This window comes from Erythrolamprus reginae, chromosome Z (assembly GCF_031021105.1).
Source record: "Erythrolamprus reginae isolate rEryReg1 chromosome Z, rEryReg1.hap1, whole genome shotgun sequence".
In the NCBI taxonomy this organism is placed as follows: domain Eukaryota; kingdom Metazoa; phylum Chordata; class Lepidosauria; order Squamata; family Dipsadidae; genus Erythrolamprus; species Erythrolamprus reginae.
The window spans coordinates 82,941,269-82,967,378 of record NC_091963.1 but is presented as its reverse complement, the minus strand read 5'-3'; the positions used below and the strand labels follow the sequence as shown (position 1 = coordinate 82,967,378).

General features: G+C 39.6%; 1 protein-coding gene across 1 annotated transcript in view; it reads left to right on the top strand.

Annotated features, from left to right (window-relative positions):
* CLASP2 (cytoplasmic linker associated protein 2) overlaps nt 1–26,110 on the top strand; it is an 817,644-nt gene that overhangs the window by 742,043 nt on the left and 49,491 nt on the right. The window contains exons 30-31 of the mRNA XM_070727408.1: nt 2,862–3,090; nt 9,466–9,659. Of these exons, the coding sequence (XP_070583509.1) occupies nt 2,862–3,090; nt 9,466–9,659 (423 nt within the window). The remainder of the gene's footprint in view (nt 1–2,861; nt 3,091–9,465; nt 9,660–26,110) is intronic.

Genomic DNA, 26,110 nt, shown 5'->3' with positions numbered 1-26,110 from the left:
ATGCAGGGGAAACATCAACATGTCATAGGCCTGTTTTACTGCCGACAGAGGTAGGTAGTGAAGTTTCCTCGGAAGAAGAACGTGGAAGAGTGGAGTTTGGCAGACAGCCCAGGAGGAGATCAATCATCCTTATCATCCCTGGATTCGGAACAAGAATTTATGACACATTCATGCATGCGTAGAGTGATGCATAAGAGACAACAACTGAAGGATTATTACAGGAGATAAATGAGTCCACCTGTGGTTGGGTGGGGCTGCTGTAATTAGTGCTACAGATAAAGGAGCAGCCTGCTATTATAGCCTCATGGCAGTTTATCTGATTCATAGTTTCGTCAAGATCGTGGTTTTTGCTGTTCAAGATTGTGTGTGGACTTTCTGGACTTTAGAATTGGACTCAATTTCCCAGTTATTGGGTGAGCATTTGGATTGCATTTAACCTGTGCCTGGTGTGTACCAGAAAATCCCTGTTTCTGTTTTTCTATTGATAAAGACTTTTGGGGTTTCCTTCTATTGTGTGGTGTGTGTCTTTCTGGACTAATTACCCTGTAATTACGGGCAGTTGAGACATGCTGGCAGAACAGAATAAACTGCCATCAACCCCCAGACACATACCGTTCCAGAGTGAAGTGTGTTGAATTGTTTGCTTCTCTTTTTTCTGGCATTTATCTGATCATGGCTGCTGGTATGGCAGAAATGCAAGCAGTCTTTGAGGCTTTGAGGATGGAAATCCAAGCGTTAACGCAGACAGTGCTGCAGTTACAGTACCAGGTGGATATATTATCTCAGCAGCCTGTCATTCCACAAGTACAGCCAGCAGCTCCTGCCCCACAGACACTACCAAGGAGGAAATGCTTTGTGGCTCTGCCTGAAAAATTCATGTTTGCAGCTTTCCTCAGTCAAGTGCAGTTGTTTATTAATGCACAACTGCCCCAGTTTCCACAAGATGCAGAGAAGGTGGCGTTCCTCTGCAGTTTGTTGGCTGGTCCCGCTGCTTCCTGGGTGTCTCCATTTCTGGACAGAGATGATCCAATACTGCATGATTATAACACCTTTTGTGCCCAGTTGCGACGGCAGTTTTTGGATCCGGTGCGGGAGCAGACGGCCATGAGGGCGTTGAAACAGCGGAAACAAGGTTCGTGCCCATTAGTGGAATATTTAAGTGACTTTCATAGCCTCAGTGGACAGGTGCAGTGGAATGAGGCCGCCTTGATGGAGGCATTTCAGGATGGCTTGTCAGAGACTATGCTTGATGAGCTGGTGCATGAGGCCCTGCCGGGCACTCTGGATGAGCTAAAGCAGCATTGTTTAGCCATTGAGGCTCAGCTGCTGGCTCGAAAGGTGCACCGGGCTGGGCAGTCCTCCCCCTGCGTTTTGGGCGTCACGCCAGTGCCTACTCCACGGCGGGAGGGTGTCCGCTATGCCCGTACCGACCCCAGTTACTGTACCCCATCGCTTCCTGCCTGCCTTGCCTCCTAGTCTAGCGGAGCGTGCCCCTGCCGGGGGGCCCATGAAAGTGAACTTTGTGCGACTCCGTTTGTCCACGGAGGAGAGAGCGCAGCGACGTGTGACAGGCCGCTGCTTCTATTGCAGGGAGGCAGGTCATTTCACGAATGCCTGTCCCTGCAAACGAAAGAGCACGGTTGCTGCTGTGGTTTTGAATCCTCCCAGTCCTCCTGTTGCCACGCCGACTCTTGCAGGACAGCTCCCAGAGTCGTCAATTCTTTGTATCTTTTCTCCCAAATTCCCTGGGCCAGAATTTGTCCTCCTACACCATTGGAGGATGGATCTGGGGCGAAGGCATATACACTATAGGTTGTTCCCTATCCTTCATGAGTTATAGCTCATTCTACCTGGAGTGCAGCTATCTCCACCATTTGGTCCACTCAAGCCTCATTAGAGGAGGTCTGCAGAGTCACCTGGGTGTCCACTACATCTTTTGTTAGGCATTACAAAATAGATGTTCTTGCCTCTGCCAAGGCAACCTTCAAACATAGGGTCCTACAACGGATTCTGTCTCAAAAATAGCTGGGACCTTATTCTTTCCCTCCTGCTGGACACTTAGTTTTGGCAGGTCCCATCATGGATGATAACTCCATCTACTATGAAGAAAGGTGCATTGATCTTACCTGATATGCTCCTTCTCATAGGTATGGAGCTATCATCCAGACCCTCCCATTTAGCTGGATTTATGGTCTCATTGAATGCCTTATGTTTTCCAGTCTAAAATGTGCTTAGCAAACTAATTCATTTCCAGAAAGACATTTCTTCCGAAGACATTTTTTCCAAAGCACACAATATCCACACCTTGAATCTGTGCTTCATTTTGGTGAAAGGCTGGCCATGGAGACAGAGGCAGAATTGACATTAAAATGGATCAGTCCTCATTGGCTGGTGGATCAGGTCTACCCATCATGAATGGATATGCTCCACACCTACGAGAAGGAGCATATCAGGTAAGACCAATGCCCCTTCTCCAAAGCACCTGAAGGCAGGATAAGAAACAATGGATAGAAACTGATCAAGGAGAGAAGCAAGCTAGAACTAAGGAGAAATTTCCTGACAGTTAGAACAATCAATCAGTGGAATACCTTGCCTCCAGAAGTTGTGAATACTCCGACACTGGAAGTTTTTAAGATGAGATAACCATTTATCTGAAACGGTATAGTTTTTCCTGCTTGAGCAGAAGACCTCCAAATTCCCTTCCAACTCTGTTATTCTGTATTCTATTTTGACTAATCTTCTTACTTAATTTTTTTAAAAACAATTTTGGACAATATTTTGAAAGCATCTAATATTAAAACAGCTATCTAGCTCTGATCTGTATGTATTTTATTAAGAGTATGTGTATCTGTCTTTATTAGATTTGCAGTGGGTCTGGAATAATTGATCTACAAACAGGAGCTGGTGTGACTGATACAGGCCGAACAGTTCTTGACAACAAAACTTCATTACTTAATACCATACCTCCTCATTCTTCCCCACGGTCACGTGATTATAATCCATACAATTATTCTGATACTGCTGGTTCTTTTAATAAATCAGCTTTAAAAGAGGCTATGTTTGATGATGATGCAGATCAGTTTCCTGATGGTAAGTCTGTCACAAACAGAATTTGGGAATGAGTATATTGGGAGGAAAATTACAGTCAACTGAAAATATAATGTTATATGAACTAAGGGAAAAAAGTTAAATACATAGCACGAAAATATGATATTCAAGAGCTTTATGTGAAAACAAAGTTTATTTATTATAAAATTAAATATTGTAACTTTTGATTTGCATCTTTTAGTACTTCATTGCCAGAATTGTTCCCAAATAGGACACTTTATAATGATAGTTTAAAAAAATTGTATTGGTAGAATTTAATGGAATATCTACTTAAGAAAAAAGCTTTTTTGAGGAAAAGATATTTGAATGTTCTTATTTTATTTTTCAAAATGAAATTTACCATATTTTTCAGAGTATAAGACACACTTTTTTCTTCCCTAAAAGTGGCTGAAAATTTGGGTGAATCTTATACTCGGAATGTAGCTTTTTAAAAAAACTTTTTTCAGGCCTAACTAGATGCTAATAATCTTCCCAGCTCTTACCTTGCAAGCTCTTTCATTGTTACTGTGAAAAATGTTTTTCCATCCCTAAGCCTTTGCAGGTTTTTTAAAATTGCTTTATTTGCTCTAAATAAGTTTCTTTCCAACCTAACAAAGTGCTAACAATGTTCCCAGTTCTTACCAGCTTGCAAGTTTTTTTTAAAGCCCTAACGGGGATAAAATAATTTTAGCTTTCTTTGTACCAGAATTGGTCTGATGCTACCTTTTTCTAGTGCTTTTCATTTTACATTATAAATGCAGTCATCCAGATTTTATTTCTAGGAGCTCATTTTTTTTCCTACAAATTATATGGTATCTCCTTCAATATACAATAGGAATTAATTCAATTGATACTTTTTTAATGCCGCCTAAGAAGAAAACATGGCATATTATTTATTTATTTATTTATTTACTTACTTACTTACTTACTTACTTACTTTCTTATTTATTTATTTATTTATTTATTTATTTATTTATTTATTTATTTATTTGATTTGATTTGATTTGATTTGTATGCCGCCCCTCTCCAGAGACTCATAGATTTCTCTTAAAATAAAGAGGAGAAAATATCTAAATCATCTGTTCTTAAACTGGGATGATTACCTCAATGGATAATTTGGGTATATTTTTAGTTTGGGCTTCTTTTTGACTTGTAGATCCTATTTGGGAAGGTCATTGTTAAGATGTCTGTGTAAAATAAATAGTCTGATATTTTAATGGAAATTTTTACACCAGAAAAGGATACCGTATTTTTCAGTGTATAAGATGCACCAATGTATAAGACGCACCTAGATTTTAACTGTGAAAAACAAGGGAAAAAAGCATTCTGAACCAAATGGTGTAGTATTATACTGTTTAATAAAATACCAGTGAAGCAGAATACTTTTTACAACCATGTATACCTTTAAAAACCATGTATACTTTTAAAAACCATGTACACTTTTTACAAACTTCAAACTTGACAGCTTCAAGACTTGTAGACTTCAATTCCCCAAATTCCTCCACCAGTCATGTTAGTCAGAAATGGGAGTTGGAGTCCACAAACCTTAAGCTTGCCAGGTTTGAAGATCCTTGCACTCCTAACCTCTAGCTCAGGTGTCTTCAAACTTGACAGTTTTAAGACTTGTGGACTTCAACTCCCAGAATTCCTCCACCAGTCATGTTAGCTCAGAAATGGGAGTTGAAGTCCACAAACCTTAAACTTGCCAGGTTTGAAGATCCTTGCACTCCTAACCTCTAACTTGGGGGTCTTCCAACTTGTAGCTTTAAGACTTGTGGACTTCAACTCCCAGAATTCCTCCATCAGTCATGCCAGACTTGGCTCTCCTCCTGGTTCTCTTCCCCCACATACCCACCCACCCCATGGTTCAGATTCACATCCCCTTCTGCTCTTAGAGCTGGCATCGCTCTGCAACTGCATGACAACTCCAGGCTCTGAAGATATAGCAGCCATGAATGGGAAGCCAAGCCTAGCTGAGGAAAATCTGATGAAGATTATGCACCTGGGATCGGCTGTAGTGTGAGTTTGGCTGGGGTTGGCTAGCTTTCCACCAGGTTCTTTTCTTTTAAAGAGAGAGAGAAAGAAAAGGGGGCGGGCAAATAACCAGCTTCTCTAGAGAAAGAAATGTGTATCTCCCATCAATTGCAGTGTAATTCTGTCTTTCTTTCTGTCTTTCTGTCTTTACATTGCAATTGATGGGAGATACACATTTCTTTATCTAGAAAAGCTTGTTATTCACCCACACCCTCTTCTCTCTCTCTCTTTAAAAGAAAAGAATCTGGTGGAAAGCTAGCCATCCACATCTGAACTCACACCCCAGCCGATACCTTCCTCAGAGCTTCCTTACATTGCAAGTAGAGCAATGGAAAAAAAACCTGCAAAGATTTAGGGCTTGGAAAACACTCTTCTTTGCAGAGAATAACAGTGAAAGAGCTGAAAGAAACTTACTCAGAGCATGTTAGAGTAATGAAACAAACTCTGCAAAGACTTAGGGCTTGAAAACATTCTTCACAGAGAGTAACAATGAAAGAGCTTGGGTACATTAATAACACCTGGTTAGGGCTGGAAAGAAATATCTGGAGCCAGTAAATGAAACCCCCCCCCCCCCCCCCACAAAGACAGGTTTTGGAATACATTCTTGGCAGAAATTAACAATGAACAAGCTTGGAAGTGGTAAGAGCTGGGAACATCGTTAGCACCTGGTTAGGGCTAGAAATAAATATTTGGAGCAAATAGAGAATTAAATAAATCAAAGGCAGGGTTTGGAATACATTTTTGGCAGAAATTAACAAGGAAAGAGCTTGCAAGTGGTAAGAGCTGGAAACATTGTTAGCACCTAGTTAGGGCTAGAAAGAAACTTACTCAGAGTAAGTTAAAGTAATGAAACAAACCCTGCAAAGACTTAGGGCTTGGAAAGAGAGAGAAACAATGAAAGAGGCTGCAAGGTAAGAGCTGGGAAGATCGTTAGCAGCTAGTTAGGGCTGGGGGGGAAAGCTACATTCAGTGTATATGATGCACCCTAATTATCAGCCTATTTAGGGGAGGAAAAAGGTGTGTCTAATACACCAAAATACAGTAAATAGGATTAAAGAAATTAAGAATTATTTGAAGTGAGATCAAATTCTGGAGAAATATATATTTGTCTTCATCTGCAAGAATGATAGCCTAAGCCTTCCCTAGGTAAGGATCTTAAAGTGATCACTGCAGAAACTTCATCTTCTTTTCTCCCCATTGATATGGGCTTAAAAATATTTTCATTAATAGCATCAGAGATTTATTTACTTACCTACCTACCTACCTACCTACCTACCTACCTACTTACTTACTTACTTACTTACTTACTTACTTACTTACTTACTTATTTAATTCGACTTCTATGCCACCCAATCCTGAAGGGCTCAGGGCGGTGTACAGCAACCATGTAAATACAAAACAATAAAAAGAAGTTAAATTTAAAATCTAAAAGACACTAAAACCCTAATTAAAACCCATAAATAAGCAATCACAACAACATGCATACAATCATTCTTACAATTTGGCCATGAGAGTTGTTAATTCATGCCCCCCCCGCCCAGGCCTGCCCGCAAAGCCAGGTCTTCGTGGCCTTACAGAAGGCCAGTAGTGTGGGAACAGTACAGACATTGAGGGAGAGTTGATTCCATAGAGCTGAGGCAGTAACAGAGAAGACCCTCCCCCATGGCCCCACCAACCTGCATTGGTTATTCGACGAGACCTGGAGGAGGCCAACTCTATGTGCTCTTATAGGTCTCTGGGAGGTATGTGGCAAGAGATGGCCCCGTAAATAGTCTGGTCCTGAGCCATGTAGGGCTTAAGGGTTATTAGGTAATAACCAACACCTTGAATTGTGCCCAGAGACTAATAGGAAGCCAGTGCAGCTCACGGAGCATAGTGGAAATGGAGCTGTGCTGCTCCATTACCAGCCACCATGCACGTGCCCTGCTCTAGCCATGTTGCCTGCTCTCTCGACATCACTTGGCAATGGCGCCTTGAGGAAGTCATGGCCTTGTCACCACGCCGAGAGATGCCTCCGGTGCAGGAGAGCACAGAGCGGATCGCCCGGCCGGAACTCAGGGCTCCTGGCCTACAGACCGCATGACATCTTCTTACTGTGCCCTCTTCACAAGCAAAGTGGAGAAGGCCCCAACAGCTAAGGAGCAGGCCGAGAAGGCTGCGAGCGGCAGAGTGTGGGAGGGGCATGAGGGCATAGCCACTGTGAGTGGCGGGGGGTGAGTGGCATAGCCACTGCAAGTGGCAGGATGGGTAGGGGGCATGAGCAAGGTAGCCACCGTGATTGGCAGGCTGGGCGGGCAGCGAGTAGCATAGCCACTGCAAGCGGCATGCCGGAGAAGGGGTATGAGCAAGGTAGCCACTATTACGAGCAGGCCAGTGGGCTGAGAGTGGAAGGACAGGGAGGGAGAGCAGAGTAGCCACTGGTGGCAGGGAGGGGGGTCGAGTGGAATAGCCGCTGCGAGTGACAGAGTGTGGAGGAAGCGTGAGCAGAGTAGCCGCTGCGAGTGGCAGGCCGTGGAAGGAGTGTGAGCAGGGTAGCTGCTGCAAGCAGAAGGCGGGGCTGTGAGTGGCAGGGGAAAGGGTATGAGCAGGGTAGCCACTGTAAGTGGCAGTGGGGGCAAGTGGTGAGGCCACCATGAGCGGCAGGCTGGGCGGGCCGCAAGTGGCATAGCTATTGCAAGCAGCATGCTGGGGAGAGGATGTGAGCAGGATAATCACCGCAAGTGGCAGGCTAGGCAGGCTGTGAGCAGCAGAGTAGGGAGGAGGTGTAAGCAGGGTAGCCACTACAAATGGCAGGGAGGGGGGCGAGTGGCATAGCCGTTGCGAGTGGCAGAGCATAGAGGAGGTGTGAGCATGGTAGCTGCCGTGAGTGGCAGGCCGGACAGTGGGCTTAAGCAGGGTAGCCTCTGCGAGTGGCAGGGTGAGGAGGAGGAGTGAGCAGGGTAGCTGCCACGAGTGGCAGGCTGGGGAGGGGGTGTGATCATGATAACTGCTGTGAGTGGCAGGGGGCTGCGAGCGGCAAGGGGGGAGGCGGCGTGAGCAGGGTAGTCACTGCAAGTGGCAGGGAGGGGGGTGAGTGGTGTATCCACTGCAAGTGGCAGGGCAGGAAGGGGGCATGAGCAGGGTAGCCATTGTGAATGGCAGGTTGGGCGGGCTGAGAGCAGCAGGGCAGGGAAGAGGTGTAAGCAGGGTAGCTGCTGCGAATGGCAGGGAGGGGGGAGTGGTGTAGCTGCTGCAAGTGGCAGGGCATGGAGGAGGTGTGAACAGGATAGCCACCATGAGTGGCAGGCCAGAGAGGGGGCATGAGTAGGGTAGTCACTGTGAGCAGCAGGGAGGGGGTGCTGAGTGGCGTAGCTGCTGCAAGTGGCAGGGCATGGATGGGGCGTGATCAGGATAGCCACTGCGAGCAGCAGGCTGGGCAGTCTGCGAGCGGCGGGGGAAGGGTGTGTGAGCAGGGTAACCTCTGTGATCAGCAGGGCAGCGGGCGAGAGGCGGAGAAGGTAATTTACCTTATTTTTGGCCATTTTTGCTTCTGCGTATAAATGGAAGCAAAAAAAGCTGAACATGAGCAAAATCTGGCATGCACGAGCATTCTCACGCAAGATTTGGCTTTTGCGCATGTGCAGGAAGCCGAATCTCATGCTGGGAGCATACACACGCGACAGGAGCACGCACGCGCTCACACTGCATTTCAGTAGTGCCGGGTAATGATGGCCCTCCGCTGAGTGTAGGTGTTATAAGGGGGTACTGAGGTACCCCCATGACAGCTCACCAGGCTGCATTCTGGACAATTTGGGAGGTGATGAGGGCCTGTGTGACTGTGGGTAAAACCTCCTGGTTCAAATAGGACCACAACTGGTAAATCAGGTGAACCTGGGCAAAGTTCCCCCTGGCCACAGCCAAGAGATGGCTCAGCTATGGATCCAGGAGGACACCCAAGTTGCGGACCCTATCTGAGGAGATCAATGATTCTCCCTCCAGAACAATGGATGGACAGATAGAATTCCTTAGGAGGGAATGTCCATAGTCATTCAGTCTTGTCTGGGTTGAGTTTGAGCCTGTTGGCCCCCATCCGGCTCCCATCCAGCTTCAAGGCACTGGCACATCACATTCACCTTTTCACTGAGATGATCCTCTTAGGGTAGTTCTTTTTGCTCCAACCCCCCAAAAAAGTCTGGACTTCTAGTCAGTGCTAAAGACAATATCCTTGTCCATAGTAGGAGAGTTTAATGATAAGTGCCATATTTTGTAATAAAATATGCTATCAGGCTTATGGCTATCTCTCGTTTCATAAATACTTCACATGTAAAGTAAAAAGAATGGGTTTTACTTTTTCTTTTACTACAGAACCTTCCCTAGACCATTCTGATCTAGTCGCAGAATTGCTGAAGGAATTATCAAACCATAATGAGAGAGCTGAAGAACGGAAAACTGCTCTTTATGAGCTAATGAAATTGACTCAGGAGGAGTCTTTTGGTGTTTGGGATGAGCACTTCAAAACAATTCTTCTTTTGTTACTTGAAACTCTTGGAGACAAAGAGGTAAATCCCAAAATGGTTAAAGGAAAATAATATCACTGTTTTTTGCTTACTCTTTTATAATTATTAAATTTATAACTGTCCTTTATTTTTACACAACTCAAAGTGGCATACATAATATTTGCCAAAATAATAATATTGTGAACTGTGTTGATCTATTTATTTTTATTTATTTTATTTATTTGTCAAACATGTATAAGATAAGAGATAAGTATAAACATGATTATGTGAGCAGGGGAGTGGAGGACTCTTCTTGTGAAATATATCTGGACTCTGTCAATTGTATTAATGTCTGATATGCAGTGCAGGTTCCAGACAGATGAGCTGTATTTGAGAATTGATCTAGCAAAGGTTTTATATGCAATACAATATTACTGGAGAAGAAACTTCACAAGATTAAGTTAACAACTCTTAATGCCTTTTTGGCAATGCTGTTACAGCGAGCTCTGGCACTTAGAGCATTAGAAATGAGTATTCCAATGTGCTATGTCACATCCAAGGTGAGTGAAAGTCATCTAAGAGATGTATCATTCCAGCTTGCATTTATTTAATGTTCTGATTATTATTTTTTTTGCCAATGTGAATGAAAAAAATCAACTAATTTCAACTCAAGATTTACAAAATAAAGGGTTTGTTATAGATTGGATACATTATTTACAGATAAAATCCAAACACAAGAAAGATAAAAATAAAATAGGATTTCAGAAAATGAATGAATTGGATAAAATATTACTGGGCATGGACAAAAAAGTTATTTCCAAACAATATAAATTTTTGCTATATCATGAAATGATAGAAGAACAGCTTAAGGGTCCCATAACTGCATGGGCCCAAAATTTTGTTTATACTATTAATTTAAATGAATGGGAAAAGTATGGACCATCAACTATAAATTCACAATATCATCTACATACAAAGAAAACATTTATAAAATGTTTTACAGGTGGCACTTGCCACCCACCTACTTATCTAAAATGTACTCAAACTCATCCGCAAAAGGTTGGAAATGCCCAGATAATAACGGAACATAGTATCATCTATCTATCTGTCTGTCTGTCTGTCTGTCTGTCCGTCCGTCCGTCCGTTTGTTTGTTTGACTTCTATGCCACCCTTCTTGAAGTAATTCAGGGCGGCATACAACATAGTGAAAACAATATGTATGAAAAAAATCTAATTATTGTTTTTAAAAAAAATATTTTTTATTAGAGTTTAAAATTTAAAAGAAAATATAAACATACAAACATTAACAAGAAGAAAAAGAAAAAAAGAAAAAAGAAAAGAAAAAACATACATAACATTATAAATATATTTACAAAAAAATCAACATCAAACACCTTCCTTGTATTCTTTTGTTTTATTGTTTTGGCAAATACAATCGGGAAAAAAGGTGGGGGAATCATTCTGGTTATTAAATTCTCTTTATCTATATATTTGCTCTTTCCTACTGCCTTAATCATTGGTACAAAAATTTATATAATTAAAATAATCAAATTTGGTGTGTAATTCAAAAAAAATTGTTATTTTAATATTCTGAATTTTCTGGATATATGTAATTCATACATTATTATATTATATTTTTAGTTTTCCTTCCTTTTTTTTAACCAATTATAAAATGAGTTCCAATTTTCATAATACTCAGTCTTCTTTATTTTTCAATTTTAATGTTAACATGTCCGCCTCTGTGCAGTCCATAATTTTCTTGATCACAATTGACTTATCAGGTATTTCAACTTGTTTCCAATTTTGCACAATTGCAATTCTAGCTGCTGTGCTAATATATGAATGATTAAATAGTACTGTTTTTGTTCCATTTTCTAGTCAATAATGCCCAATAAAAAAGCTTCAGGCTTTTTATTAATTGTCACTTTAGTCATATCTGTCAACCATCTTTGCATTTTGTCCCAAATTTTTTTAATATATGGGCAAGTCCACCATTTGTGAAAATAGGTTCCCAATTTTTCTTTGCATCTCCAGCAAGAAGGTTTTAACTTAGGATACATCTGTGCTAGCCTTGCTGGTGCAAGGTGCCACCTTAATACATTTTATATAAGTTTTATTTAAATGCTACATATTTAGTCAGTTTATAGTTTTTGTACCAAATTATGTCCCATTTATTTAAGTTCACATTATATCCAAAATTTCTATTCCAACTATGAATGTTTCTTTTTACTGTATATTCCTCCATTTTATAATTCAAAGGATAGTTTTAGATAAGATTTTTTTTATCCTGACCTAAAATTATTTTATCAAGGTCTGTTTTTGTATTCCTCTCTTTCTTTTATCTTCATCATATCTTGATTTTATTTGCATATAGGGCCACCAGTCCACTTTTATTCCTTCTTTCCCTAGTTGTACATTTGTCTTTAGTTCTCCTAATCCATTTAGTAATTCGTAATATACCATCTTGCTGAGATCTATTGTGTTAGGATGTATTATGGCTTCCATACTGGAGAACCATCCAGGAATTTGAGGGTAATGATTTTTTTTTATTCTGTTCCAAGTCTCAAGGAGTGAAGTTCTGATTACATGTTTTCTAAAATCTTTATGAGTTTTATCTTTTTCATCCTAAAGGAAAGCATACCATATTGCCAATGTCATGCCCTCTAATAAAAGTAATATTTTATTGTTTAATTTAATCCAATCTCTTAACCAATTTAATAGAGATGCATAATAATATAATTCAAAATCTGGAAGTCCAAAACCTTCTTGTTTCCTATTATCTTGAAGGTATTGTAGCTTAATTCTAGACTTTTTCCCTGCCCACATAATAACAAGTAACAACATCAGTTCACTTCCTCTTTCTTGCCTCACCTGTCATTTTGCTGCTCCCGAGGAAAATGTAAAAATTACCACTGATTTTGAGAGAGTAAGAAAGCCTGATTATATTCCTAAAAAACACTGAGACTGAGACTGAATGACTTCCCAAGGATAACTGCTGATTAAAAGTTATTTAAAAAAATAAATAAAAGTAACCTATTAATTTCTGAAATTGTTTTGTTCCTGGTAAGACATTACAAGACATTACAAGCGGCAAGCTGAACCTCACGTTTTCTGCGCGTCTTTGAGATATTTAAAAATTGATTTTGTATTTACTCTATATCTGCCTTGTATCCATCTTGGACTATATTAATAATAATAATAATAATAATAATAATAATAATAATAATAATAATAATAATTTATTAGATTTGTATGCTGCCCCTCTCCAAAGACTCGGGGCGGCTTACAACAACGATAAAAACAATATTATAATGGCACAAATCTAATATTAAAAAACTAAAAACCCTATCATAATTAAAAACCAAACAGCACATACATACCAAACATAAATTATAATAAGCCTGGGGGAAAGATGTCTCAAATCCCCCATGCCTGGCGGTATAGGTGGGTCTTAAGTAGTTTATGGAAGACAAGGAGGGTGGGAGCAGTTCTAAACTCCAGGGGGAGTTGATTCCAGAGGGCTGGGGCCGCCACAGAGAAGGCTCTTCCCCTGGGGCCCGCCAGACGACATTGTTTAGTCGACGGGACCCGGAGAAGGCCAACTCTGTGGGACCTTATCAGCCGCTGGGATTTGTGCGGTAGCAGGCGGTTCTGGAGGTACTCTGGTCCAATGCCATGTAGGGCTTTAAAGGTCATGACCAATACTTTGATTTGTGACCGGAAACTGATCGGCAGCCAATGCAGGCCACTGAGTGTTGTAGATACGTGGGCGAATCTGGGAAGCCCCACAATGGCTCTCGCGGATGCATTCTGCACGATCTGGAGTTTCTGAACACTTTTCAAAGGTAGCCCCATGTAGAGAGCGTTGCAGTAATCGAACCTTGAGATGATAAGGGTATGAGTGACTGTGAGCAATGACACCCTGTCCAAATAGGGCCGCAACTGGTGCACCAGGCGAACCTGGGCAAACGCCCTCCTCGCCACAGCCGAAAGATGATGTTCCAATGTCAGCTGTGGATCGAGGAGGATGCCCAAGTTGCGCACCCTCTCTGAGGGGGTCAATAGTTTCCCCCCCCCAGGGTAATGGACGGAGAGATGGAATTGTCCTTGGGAGGCAAAACCCACAGCCACTCTGTCTTGTCTGGGTTGAGTTTGAGTTTGTTGACACCCATCCAGTCCCCAACAGCCTACAGGCACTGGCACATCACTTCCACTGTTTCGTTGACTGGACATGGGGTGGAGATGTACAACTGGGTATCATCCGCATATTGATGATACCTCACCCCATGCCCTTGGATGATCTCACCCAGCGGTTTCATGTAGATATTAAATAGCAGGGGGGAGGACCAACCCCTGAGGCACCCCAAAAGGGAGAGACCTAGAGGTCGACCTCTGACCCCCCACTAACACCGACTGCGACTGATCGGAGAGGTAGGAGGAGAACCACTGGAGAACAGTGCCTCCCACTCCCAGCCCCTCCAGTTGGCGCAGAAGGATACCATGGTCGATGGTATCGAAAGCCGCTGAGAGGTCAAGAAGCACCAGGACAGAGGACAAGCCCCTGTCCTGGGCCCGCCAGAGATCATCCATCAACACGACCAAAGCAGTTTCCGTGCTGTAACCGTGCCTGAAACCTGACTGTTGAGGACCTAGATAATCGGCTTCTTCCAAGGACCGCTGGAGTTGGAGCCCCCCACCTTCTCAACAACCTTCCCCATAAAGGGAAGGTTGGAGACTGGACGGTAGTTATTAAGCACGGCTGGGTACAGGGAAGGCTTCTTGAGGAGGGGGCGCACAAGTGCCTCCTTATAAGGAGCCAGAAAGGACCCCCTCCCCAAGGAGGCGGTGACAATCTCCTGGACCCAGCTCCGTGTCACCTCTCGACTGGCTGAAACCAACCAAGAGGGACACGGATCCAGTAAACAGGTGGCGGAAGTCACCGTTCCAATGGCCTTGTCCACTTCATCAGGTGTCACCAAGTCAAACTCCTCTCAGACAGATGGACAAAGACATTTAGCCCCAGTCGCCTCAACTGACTCATTGTCAGCCGATACTGCTGTGCAATTGGAATCGAGTTCCGCTTGGATCCGAGTGACTTTATCAGTGAAAAATGAGTTAAATTCCTCGGCACTGCCCTGCAAGGGTTCCCCAACTCCTCCCTGATTTAGAAGGGAGCGGGTCACCCTAAACAGAGCAGCCAGGAGGGATTCCGCTGATGCAATCAAGGCAGCATGGTACGCGCATCTTGCCACTTTGAGCGCCACTTTGTAAGTCTTAATAAAAGCTCTTACAAGTGTTCGATCAGATTCGGACTTACTCTTCCTCCATCGCTTCTCTAGATAATTTATGATTATTGAAATATACTGAACTGACATTTTTCCCTTTAATTACGTAAAACAAATTTCTAACTAGTTATTTGAATAATTTGATTTGAATTATTATTTATGCTGATCTAATTAATTAATAATTTGGATGAATTGTATCTTTTTTCTATTGAATGAGTAATAGATTGATATTATTATTTATAGCAGTGTTTTTCAACCAGTGTGCCGCGAGACATGATCAGGTGTGCCGCGAAGCTCAGAGAGAGAAAGAAAGCAAGAGAGAAAGAAAGAAAGAGAGAAAGAAAGAGAGAGAGAGAGAAAGAGAGGTAGGGAAGGAGAGAGAGAAAGACATAGAGGGAGGTAAGGAGGGAGAGAGAAAGAGAGCAAAAAAGAGAGGAAGGAAGAGAAAGAGGGAAGGAGAGAGAAATAAAGCAAAAGGGAGGAAGAGAGAGAGAATTTTTTGTCCAAACATTTTTTAGCCACACACACACACCCTGCTCAATGTGCCCCAGGGTTTCATAAATGTAAAAAATGTGCCGCGACTCCAAAAAGGTTTAAAATCACTGATTTATAGTATATATTTAGTACATATTTAGGAATTGAACAATCCAATTTAATAAGTAAGTTTAGAATATATAAGGACATGTTTATCAATAATTGATGTATCTTCTGAGATAGAAAATTAATTGAAAATTTTATTATTAGTAAGGTATTATTTAGGATATAAAATTAATTTTTTTAGAATAGAATAGAATTTTTATTGGCCAAGTGTGATTGGACACACAAGGAATTTGTCTTGGTGCATATGCTCTCAACGTACATAAAATAAAATATACATTTGTCAAGAATCATGTGATACAACACTTAATGATTGTCATAGGGGTCAAATAAGCAATGAAGAAGCAATATTAATAAAAATCTTAGGATATACGCAACAAGTTACAGTCATACAGTCAACATGGGAGGAAATGGGTGATAGGAATGATGAGAAAAACTAGTAGAATAGAAGTGCAGATTTAGTAGAAAGTCTGACAGTTTTGAGGGAATTATTTGTTTAGTAGAGTGATGGCGTTCGGGAAAAAACTGTTCTTGTGTCTAGTTGTCTTGGTGTGCAGTACTCTGTAGCGACATTTTGAGGGTAGGAGTTGAAACAATTTGTGTCCAGGATGCGAGGGGTTGATAGGGATTTAGAACTGATCTGTTAGTTGATAGAGATAATATATTTTAGTTATAACTAATACAGACAAACTATTGCTCTTTTTGCTTCTAGTAGTTCTAGTTGAGAAAAAGATATATATTAAAAGAATATTAGAGAAAACAGAAAAGAATACAACAGCCTCCTCAATATCAACTAAAACGATTTAAAAAGGAACATTAATGCTGTCATCCCCTATTGTACAAAAATCTTCATCAGCATCAGATATTAACATGGTAGAAAATAAAGTTGAAACTCCTTCACTACAAACTTAGACAACAAGAATCGATGAGTAAGACACAAGAGGCAATTTCATAAAACCATCAAGAGAGAAAATAAAAATTTGAAGAAGTACAAGAAAATTTTATAAAACTAAATGCTAAAATAGAAAGAATACAAGAGACAGTAAATACACACGGAACTAAAATTTAAATGAGAGAAGAGATAACAGGAGATATTAAAATAAGAATAAACTAAAATGAAGTAGCCAATCAAGTTCAAACCAACTACGCGAGACAGCATCAACTGCCCAGAGAAATACATGTTAGATTTACCAAAAAAACATTGAGAGATGAAATATATAGAAATACTAGAGGACTTTTATCGTACAAAGGGAAAGATATAATAGTATTGAAGCAAATACCAAAAAGAATACGAGAGAAGAGAAGATAATTACTTTACAGCAAAGTTAATAAGAGAGATACAATTCAGGTGGTTAATACTGGAGGGAGTAATGATCACATGGAAGGGAAAGAAAATTACTATTGAGACAACAAAACAAGCAGATAAGTTTATTACAGAACATTTGGATAAAATAGGAGAAAGTAGCATAGAAACAGAGTCACAAAGCCAAGAAGAAAAATAATAGAATAGAATAGCATTTTATTGATTAAGTGTGATTGGACACAAAAGGAATTTGTCTTGGTGCATATGCTCTCAGCGTACATAAAAGAAAAAGAATCGGAAGAAGAAAGTGTTGACTGATCAAAGAAAGAAAAAGAAGAGAGAATAGAAATGTTAAGGGAACTGAGGAGTACTAAAAGATTGAAATAAACTACAATAAAATGTAACAATTGATTAAACGATTCTCGGTAAATATTAACGGATTAAACTCACCAAAAATAGAGGACAAATTTAAAGTAAACCACAAAAACAAAATGTTGATATTGTTTGCCTACAAGAAGTCTATATTAAAAAGAATGATATTAAAATGTTAGAAAAACCAAAATTAGGCAAGCTATTTGCATCTTTAGCAGGAACTAAAAAGAGGGATTGCAGCATATGTGAAAAGTTGGTTAAACCCTAAACAAATTCATACAGATGAAGAGGGAAGAATCTTAATAATAGAAATTACAATTAGGAAATATAAAAAATAACACTTATTGTAATATATGCACCCAATACTGAACAATTTTTTAAATAAAAAGCTCCACAATCAAATAATAAAATTGAGAAAAGAGAATATCTGTATAGTTGGTGATTTGAACGTGGTAACAAACATTTAAAAAGACTATAAAGAACAAAGGAAAAATAAAAGAAGAAAAGAATTACCCCCAGAATTTTTTGATATGATAAAGGAAGTTAAATTAAAAGACATCAAGAAAAAAAAATCACCTTTTTTTCTAATCCCCAAAAGTCTTGGTCCAGACTAGATATGGTCTACGCAGATTTAGAATTAGAAAAAGATTGAAATAGAGCCTAATTTTGGGGCGGATCATAATCCCATATCATTAGTGATTAAAGGAGAAGAACAAAAAAGGAACAGATGGACAATGAATACTAAGGTGGTTGTAGAAAAAGAATTTTAAAAATATATCGAAAAAGAATTAGCCTTAAAAAAAAATTGGAACAATCATACCACGATTCAAAATATATGGGATACAACAAAAGCATTTATTAGATAAATGCTATATGCAATATATAAGCATTTATTAGATAAATGCTTATATATTGCATATATAAGTAAAAAAAAATAGAACTACACAAATGAGACAAATTCAAAATGAAATTGAAGGTAAAATGCAAAAAGACCCAGACAATTTGAAAATAAAAGAAGAGAAAGAATTATTAAAGCATAAAATAAATCTTACAGTACAGGAGGAAATTGCCCAAAAGATCAAAACAGTAAAACAAAATTACTTTGAACAGTCTAACAAAACTAACAGATGGTTATCATACAAGTTAAAAAAGAAAAAGCTAAAAAGTATATACAACAATTAGAAGATGAATCAGGGAAAAGGCAATTTGAATTAGAGGAGAAAAATAATATACCGCCAGGCATGGGGGATTTGAGACACCTTTCCCCCAAGCTTATTATAATTTATGTTTGGTATGTATGTGCTGTTTGGTTTTTAATTGATAGGGTTTTTTAGTTTTTTCTTAATATTAGATTTGTGCCTGTACAATATTGTTTTATCGCTTGTTGTGAGCCGCCCCGAGTCTTCGGAGAGGGGCGGCATACAAATCTAATAAATTATTATTATTATTATTATTATTATTATTATTATTATTATTATTATTTATTGCAAAATCTTTTTTTCAAAAATTATATAAGAAAGAGGAAATAGAAGAACAAGACATACAAATATTTTTAAATCAATTTAAAATACTAGAGATATCACAAACATAGATAGATTAGAAGAAGACTTATCAATGATTGAATTAGAAAATGCAATTAAAAAACAAAATAATAATAAAACTCCAGGACCTGATGGGATCCCAACCGAATTTTATAAAGAATTACAAGACACCACTAAAAGCTGATGTTAACAACATTTAATGAAGTATTAAACAAAGACATGATGCCACAATCCTGGAAGGAAGGATTAATTACTTTAATTCCTAAAGATGCTAACGATCGACATATAATTAGATATTATAGGCCAATTCCACTTCTAAATACAGATTTATTTATTTATTATTTATTTATTTATTAGATTTGTATGCCGCCCCTCTCCGAAGACTCGGGGCGGCTAACAACAATAAAAAAGACAATGTAAACAAATCTAATATTAAAAATAATCTTAAAAACCCCAGTTTAAAGAACCAATCATACATACATGATTGAGCCTCTGTCGTCAGGCATGGGGGAACTGAAATTTTCCCTCCCCCCTAGGCTTATAGAATTTATACATGGTAATGTATAAATTCTATAAGCCTAGGGGGGAGGGAAAATTTCAGTTCCCCCATGCCTGACGACAGAGGCTCAATCATACCAATCATACCATATTCACTTCAATAATTGCAGAACGTTAAAAATAATAATTAATGAAATAATACACACAGACCAAAATGGTTTTTTACCTAATAGAAACATTAAAAATAATATAAGAAACATTATAAATATTTTGTAATATTATGAAGCACACCCGGAAAAACCGATGGCCTTGATTTTCCTTGATGCAGAAAAGGCATTTGATAATTTAAATTGGAATTTTTTAATAAATCAATTAATAAAAATGAAATTTAAAGAAAAGTTTATAAGGACTGTCCAAACCATTTACACAAAACAAACACCAAAGATTATTACAAATGGAGACACCACAGACAGTATAATAATAATAATTTAATAATTTATTAGATTTCTATGCTTTCCCTCTCCGAAGACTCGGGGCGGCTCACAACAACAATGATAACAATGTTACAATGGAAACAAATCTAATATTAAAAAGCATCTAAAACACCCATCATTTAAAAATCATGGAACACACGCATACCATACATAAAATATAAAAGCCTGGGGGAGGTGTCTCAGTTCCCCCATGCCTGGCGATACAGGTGGGCAGTGTTCCCTCTAAGGTGTGCAGCGCGCTATAGCGCGCTGGGTTTTAGTGGTCAGCCCGGGAATTTTTAATTCCAGCACAATGGACCTTCCTCTCACCTCCCCGCTTTGGCTGCCCCGACTCTGATACCCACCCATGCGGCGTTGGAGGAGGTGTTGGCCTCCTCCCCCGTCATCACACTGGGGGCTGTCCCCTGGAGCCGGGGGCTTTCCTGCGCTGCTTTCCTGGGGGGGCAGCCACCATCTCCCCCCTCACGGTACCAGGCAAGCACAGCTGTCCGGAGGTTGCTGTTGGGGCAGCTGACATCCGCTGACGTCACGCCCTGCACCGGCTGCCTGGGAAAGTGGCACACTTTTCCAAGGCACTGATTTTCTGCAGGAGCTGGCTTTGATGGCCGGTGAAGGGCAGCCGCCGTGACAGCAACGGTGCCGTGGTGACCGCTAACGAGGTGAGCTGCATGGCGGAGGCAGAGCCAAGGGGAGGGCGTGGAGCCAAGGGGAGGGCACGCCGGCTAGCAAAGCCGGCTGCCAGGAAACTGGCACGCTTTTCAAAGGACCACATAGGGGGGAGGGAGCCAGCTGTCCAGGGGCCAGGGGCTGGGGGCTGGCGGGGCAGATCTGCTGGCTGCGACAGCCCGATGTCCGTCCATGACCAGGGTCCGCTGAAAGGCAAGCGGCTTAGCAACACGGCCTGCCGCCAAGCTTCTTGCCATCTGTGGAGGGATGGCGCTGATGCCCATCCATGATTGGGGGTGCAGGGCAGGCACAGGCAGCCCCAGGAGAGAAAAGCCCTAGCAAAGCCGGCTGCCGGGAAAGCGGCGTGCTTTTCAAATGTGCTGCTTTCCTGCACCGGGACCATGGAGGGTGGAGGGAGCCGGCTGTCCAGGTGCCAAGGGGTGGGGGCTGGGGGGGCAGATCCGCCGGCCCCGACAGCCCAATGTTCGTCAGGGGTCACCAAAAAGAAAGCAGCTTAGCGGCGCGGCCTGCTGACAAGCTTCTTGCCATCCGTGGGGGGGCGCCAATGCCAAATGCTGTCTGTCCATGGTGGGGGGTGCAGGGCAGGCACAGGCAGGAGAGAAAGAGGGAGGGAGAGAAAGGAAAGAGAGAGAAAGGGAGGGAGAGAAAGAGGGAATGAAGGAGGGAGAGAAAGAAAGAGTGAGAAATAGAAAGGATAGAGAGAAAGAGGAAGGAAGAGAAAGGAAAGAGAAAGGGAGGGAGAGAAAGTGGGAATGAAGGAGGGAGAGAAAGAAAGAGGGAGAGATAGAAAGGATAGAGAGAAAGAGGGAAGGAGAGAAAGGAAAGAAAAAGGGAGGAAGAGAAAGGAAAGAGAGAGAAAGGGAGGGAGGGAGAGAAAGAGGGAATGAAGGAGGGAGAGAAAGAGTGAGAGATAGAAAGGATAGAGAGAAAGAGGGAGGGAGAGAAAGGAAAGAGAGAAAGGAAAAAGAGATGAGAGAGGAAGGAGGAGAAAGAGAGAGAAAGGAGCGAATTATGGATGTGAGAACTCACACATGCGTGATAGCGCGCACCCACACTTTATTTATTTATTTATTTGTTTGTTTGTTTGTTTATTTATTTATTTAGAGTTCTATGCCACCCAGTCCCAAAGGGACTGCTGCTCAGACACTATACTTTTCCGCCCACACCGAAAAAAAATTAGAGGGAACACTACAGGTTGGTCTTAAGTAATTTGCAAAAGACAAGGAGAGTGGGGGAAGTTCTAATCTCTGGGGGGAGTTGATTCCAGAGGGCTGGAGCTGCCACAGAGAAGGCTCTTCCCCTGGGGCCCGCCAAATGGCATTGTTTAGTCGACAGGACCCAGAGAAGGCCAACATATAGAAAAAGGAGTACGTCAAGAATGCCCACTCTCCCCCTTAATTTTTATATTAGCAATAGAGATCTTGTTAATAGAAACAGGTTTAAATAATGATATTATGGGACTTAAGGTTAGAGGACAGGAGTACAAACTCCAAGCATTTGTGGATGACTTAGTTTTTAATATTGAGGAACCCCTTGAAACAGGAGAAAAATTACTTGACAAAATTACCAAATTTGGGAAAGTAGCAGGTTTCAAAATAAACAAACAAAAGAAATCTAATTATTGTTAAAAAGAATTATTTGTAAAATCGTAAAAAATACCCTATGCAGTCATTCACATTTATTCAATTCAGTTATTCACAACATCTTCTTTTAAAAAATATATATTTTTATTCGTTTTTTAAATGTTACACACACAGACTGCACATCATACAACATAAAACAGTGCCCTGTGAGGATGCACCCACCACCTAACAATATACATACCACTCCACCAATTGGAGGGTCTGTACAAACATCTTTAACATTCTTCTAAGCTAGGATCTGCATTTTATTTGCATATCAAAGAGTGATTCTAATTTATTCTTTATGGCTAGATCACAAATTCTACTTGTCATATAACCTCTCACCATGTCCCATCGTTCCATCAGTTTCTTCAACTTATTTTCATTGTACATATTCATCCTTACCTCCATAATTTCAAAGTGAATGTGGTCCACCATGTACCGATACCAATTCTGTATCGTCCATTTTGCTGCTTCTTTCCAACCCAATACAATTACTGCTTGAGTGCTTTCCAATGCTGCTACTTTTATTTCTCTAAATTATTTTAAATCTCCCTTTTTTTTTACTAGTACTGCCATTTCTTTTGTGATTGTCCAGTTAATATTTAACATTCTGTTCATTTCATCTTGCACTTCTGTCCAAAATTTCTGTACTACTGAACACTCCCAAAACATATGCTAAAAACTCCTCTCTCTTGGCATCCATGCCAACAGGTGCCCTTCCCCTTCTTCTGAAAATATGCAAGTTGTGTTGGTGTATAGTACCACTTATGCAAAATTTTCCTTCTCATTTCTCTAACTCTTGTATTCTTTATTTTCTGTATATTTTCAACTATATCCTTCATCTCTCTTTCGTCTATTTGTAATTCACTTTGCCATCATCTGGTTAATCCTTTTATCACACCCTCTTCCCCCTGTGATAACATTCTGTATATATTACTTGCTTGTGCCTTTATATCATCCCTTTTTTCTTTTAATATTTTCTCTAAGTGAGTTTCTTCTCTTAATAATGCTTCTTTATTTTCCCTTTCATTCAAATATTTACTTATTGCGTTTATCTGCAACCATCTCTGTTGGCCCAACCACCTTTCTAAACAAATTCTACTGACTCTTCCATCCTTCTCATATAACTGTTCTATTCTGGTTATCCCTTTGTCATTCAATTCCTTTATAATTTTATTTAAATTGGTTTCGTTGTTTCTGTTTAATACGTGCAACATTGACAGCTTTTGTCTCCTTATTCCCATTTTCCCCTGCCATTTTGACCAGATTTCTAAAGTCCCCTTTAAAGGGTCCATTAATTTATCGATTTCCTTTTTATTCCATTTTATGAATAACAGCTCTCTATTTTTAATTTTATTAATCTCTTTTTCCAATCTAACCCATTTATTATTCTCTAATATCTGCAACTCCATTAATTTTTCAATTTGAAACGCGTCTCTATATAGCTCCAAGCTAGGGCTTCCCCATCCTCCATCTTTTTCATTAGCAATCAGCCATTTCCCCCTTATTCTAGGTCTTTTATTCTCTTCTATCCAATAATTCAATTTACCGTACCATCCCCTCAATTTTGCCCCTGAAAAGGTGCCTGGTAAAACCTGAAATAAATACATCATTTTGGGGATAATCATCATTTTAAGTGCTCTTATCTTTGCCATGCTTCTCAGTTTTTTCTCTTTCCAACTCTTCATCTGTTTTAACATTTTCTTCCACATCAGATTATAATCAACCTTCACTATTTTATTTGGATTTTTTAATAACCATACTCCCAAATATTTCATTTTTTTACACCCTAATTTCAGTCCTGATACCTTTCTAATCTCAATTTGCTCTTTAGGACCTGTATTCAAACAGATTATCTCTGATTTTTCCATATTAACTGATAGTCCTGACTGTTGTTTAAATTCCTGTAGTATAATCATTATTTTTTTTATCATTTCAATCAGAGTCTCAGTTAATATAATAGCATCATCTGCAAAGAGATTTAATTTTAATTCCAATTTTCCAATTTGGTATCCTCTCCAGTTTTTTTCCTTCCTTATCTTGTTGGCTAGCACCTCTATTGCCATTGCGAATAACATTGGAGATAATGGGCAACCCTGTTTAGTGCCGTTTTGAATTTTAACTTTTTCCATTCTATGTCCATTAACTCTAATATAGGCTGTATTTTCTTTATATATTCCCTTTATAGTTTCACAAAAATTATCTCCCATATTTAAATCCTTACATAACTGATATAAATAATTATGATTAACTTTATCAAAAGCTTTATACATATCTAATTTTAAAATTCCCAGTTTCCTTTTAGTAGCGGTAGCATGGTGTAACACATTAACAACATTCCGATAGGAACCTGGATCCCTCAAATCATGATCTGATTTCGGGATGGTTATAATCTCTGAGGTCTTCCATGTCTGTGGAATATTAAAATTTTGAAATACAATATTAAACAACTTCCCCAAATGCCGTGTTAATTCATTCATAAAAGTCGTATAATATTCTCCTGTAAATCCATCTGGGCCTGGTGCCTTGGCAGGTTTTAACCCTTTAATAACTCTAATTATTTCCTCATTTGTTATTTCTGCATTCAGTATTTGCTTATCCTCTTCAGTTAGTTTTTCCTCAACCTCTATAACTCCCACCTTCACTTGCTCTTCTTTATATAAATTCTCATAATACTTTTTCATTATTTTTTCCAATTGTACATTACTGTATTTTATTTCACCATCAGTGTCTCTTAAAGCTAATATACAAGATTTCTCTTTTCTCTTCTTCAAATAGCGTACCATTTGTTTCATTGATTTCTTCCCCCATCCCATAATTCTTTGTTTTATGACCATCCTCATATTATTCCATTGTAACTCATCAAAAAGTTTCAATTGTTTTTTCTTAGTTTTCAATAGGTTGTTCCATTCTCTATTTCTTGTTACTCTTAATTTCTCTTGTATTAAATCTATTTCTCTTATTTTCTTCTCCCTTTCTAATTCCCCATCTCTTTTTGATATGGGTTTCTGTACTAATGCATTGTCCTCTCATAAAAGCTTTCTGTGCATCCCAAACCGCTGTTTGCTGAATTTCTCCTGTGTCATTTATACTAAAATACTCACATAATTCTTTTTGCAATTTAAGTTTATCATCTTCATTTGCAGAGACAACAGAGTTATATCTCCATATTCTTTGATTTCTATCCAAACCCATTTCCACTACTGCTAATAGTGGGGCATGGTCTGATAACCAAATACTTTTTATTTCTATCTTCTTAAGATGTATATTTCCCACTCTATTCATTAATATGTAATCTATGCAACTAAATTTATTATGTCTTTCTGAATAATATGTACTTCTATTTGGTAAGTCTGCATGGAGGTCCACCATATTAAGTTTATTTAAATGCAACATTTTTTAATTCCCTTTTCCTGCTGTTAATTGGATATTGAAATCCCCTGCCAAAAACATTGTGCCCTCCCCAAAGTTATCCAATTTCCTTTTAGTATTTATTATAAATTGTTTTGAATTCACATTTGGAGCATAGATTACTGCAAATGTTATCTTCTTTTGATTCATTTTCCCTTTAACAAATAACATTCTCCCATCTTTATCCCTTTGGATTTGAATTTCTTTGAAAGGGACTCTTTGATGAATTAGCAAAGCTACAACCCTACTTTTTGTATTTTCCCGCGATTCATATATCCACTTCCAATTGTTATCATTTATAAGTTTATCTGTCCCTCTACGTCTTTTATGTGTTTCTGTTAATAACAAAAAATCCACCTTATTATCCCTTGCCACTTTCAAAACTCTATGATGTTTCAACTGTGAAGCCATACCATTCACATTCAAAGTCATTATAACCCTTTCACTCATTGTAAATGCTTTTAAAATTTTTTCTCCCCATTCTTGCAGTCCCAGGCTTAATTAAAAAACTTTTAACTACTCTACAGACTCCCCACCTCTGTGCCTCCACCCGTGTGTTTCCCCTAAGGGGAAATAACAAGGCTAACCCTTGTCTTGCTTTGGAGACACTCATAGGATTGCTTATCCAACTTCGCCTGCCTTCTTTACCCACTTTTAAAAGTAAGAAGAAAGAAAAAAAACCCTTCCCCCTCTTCTTCGCT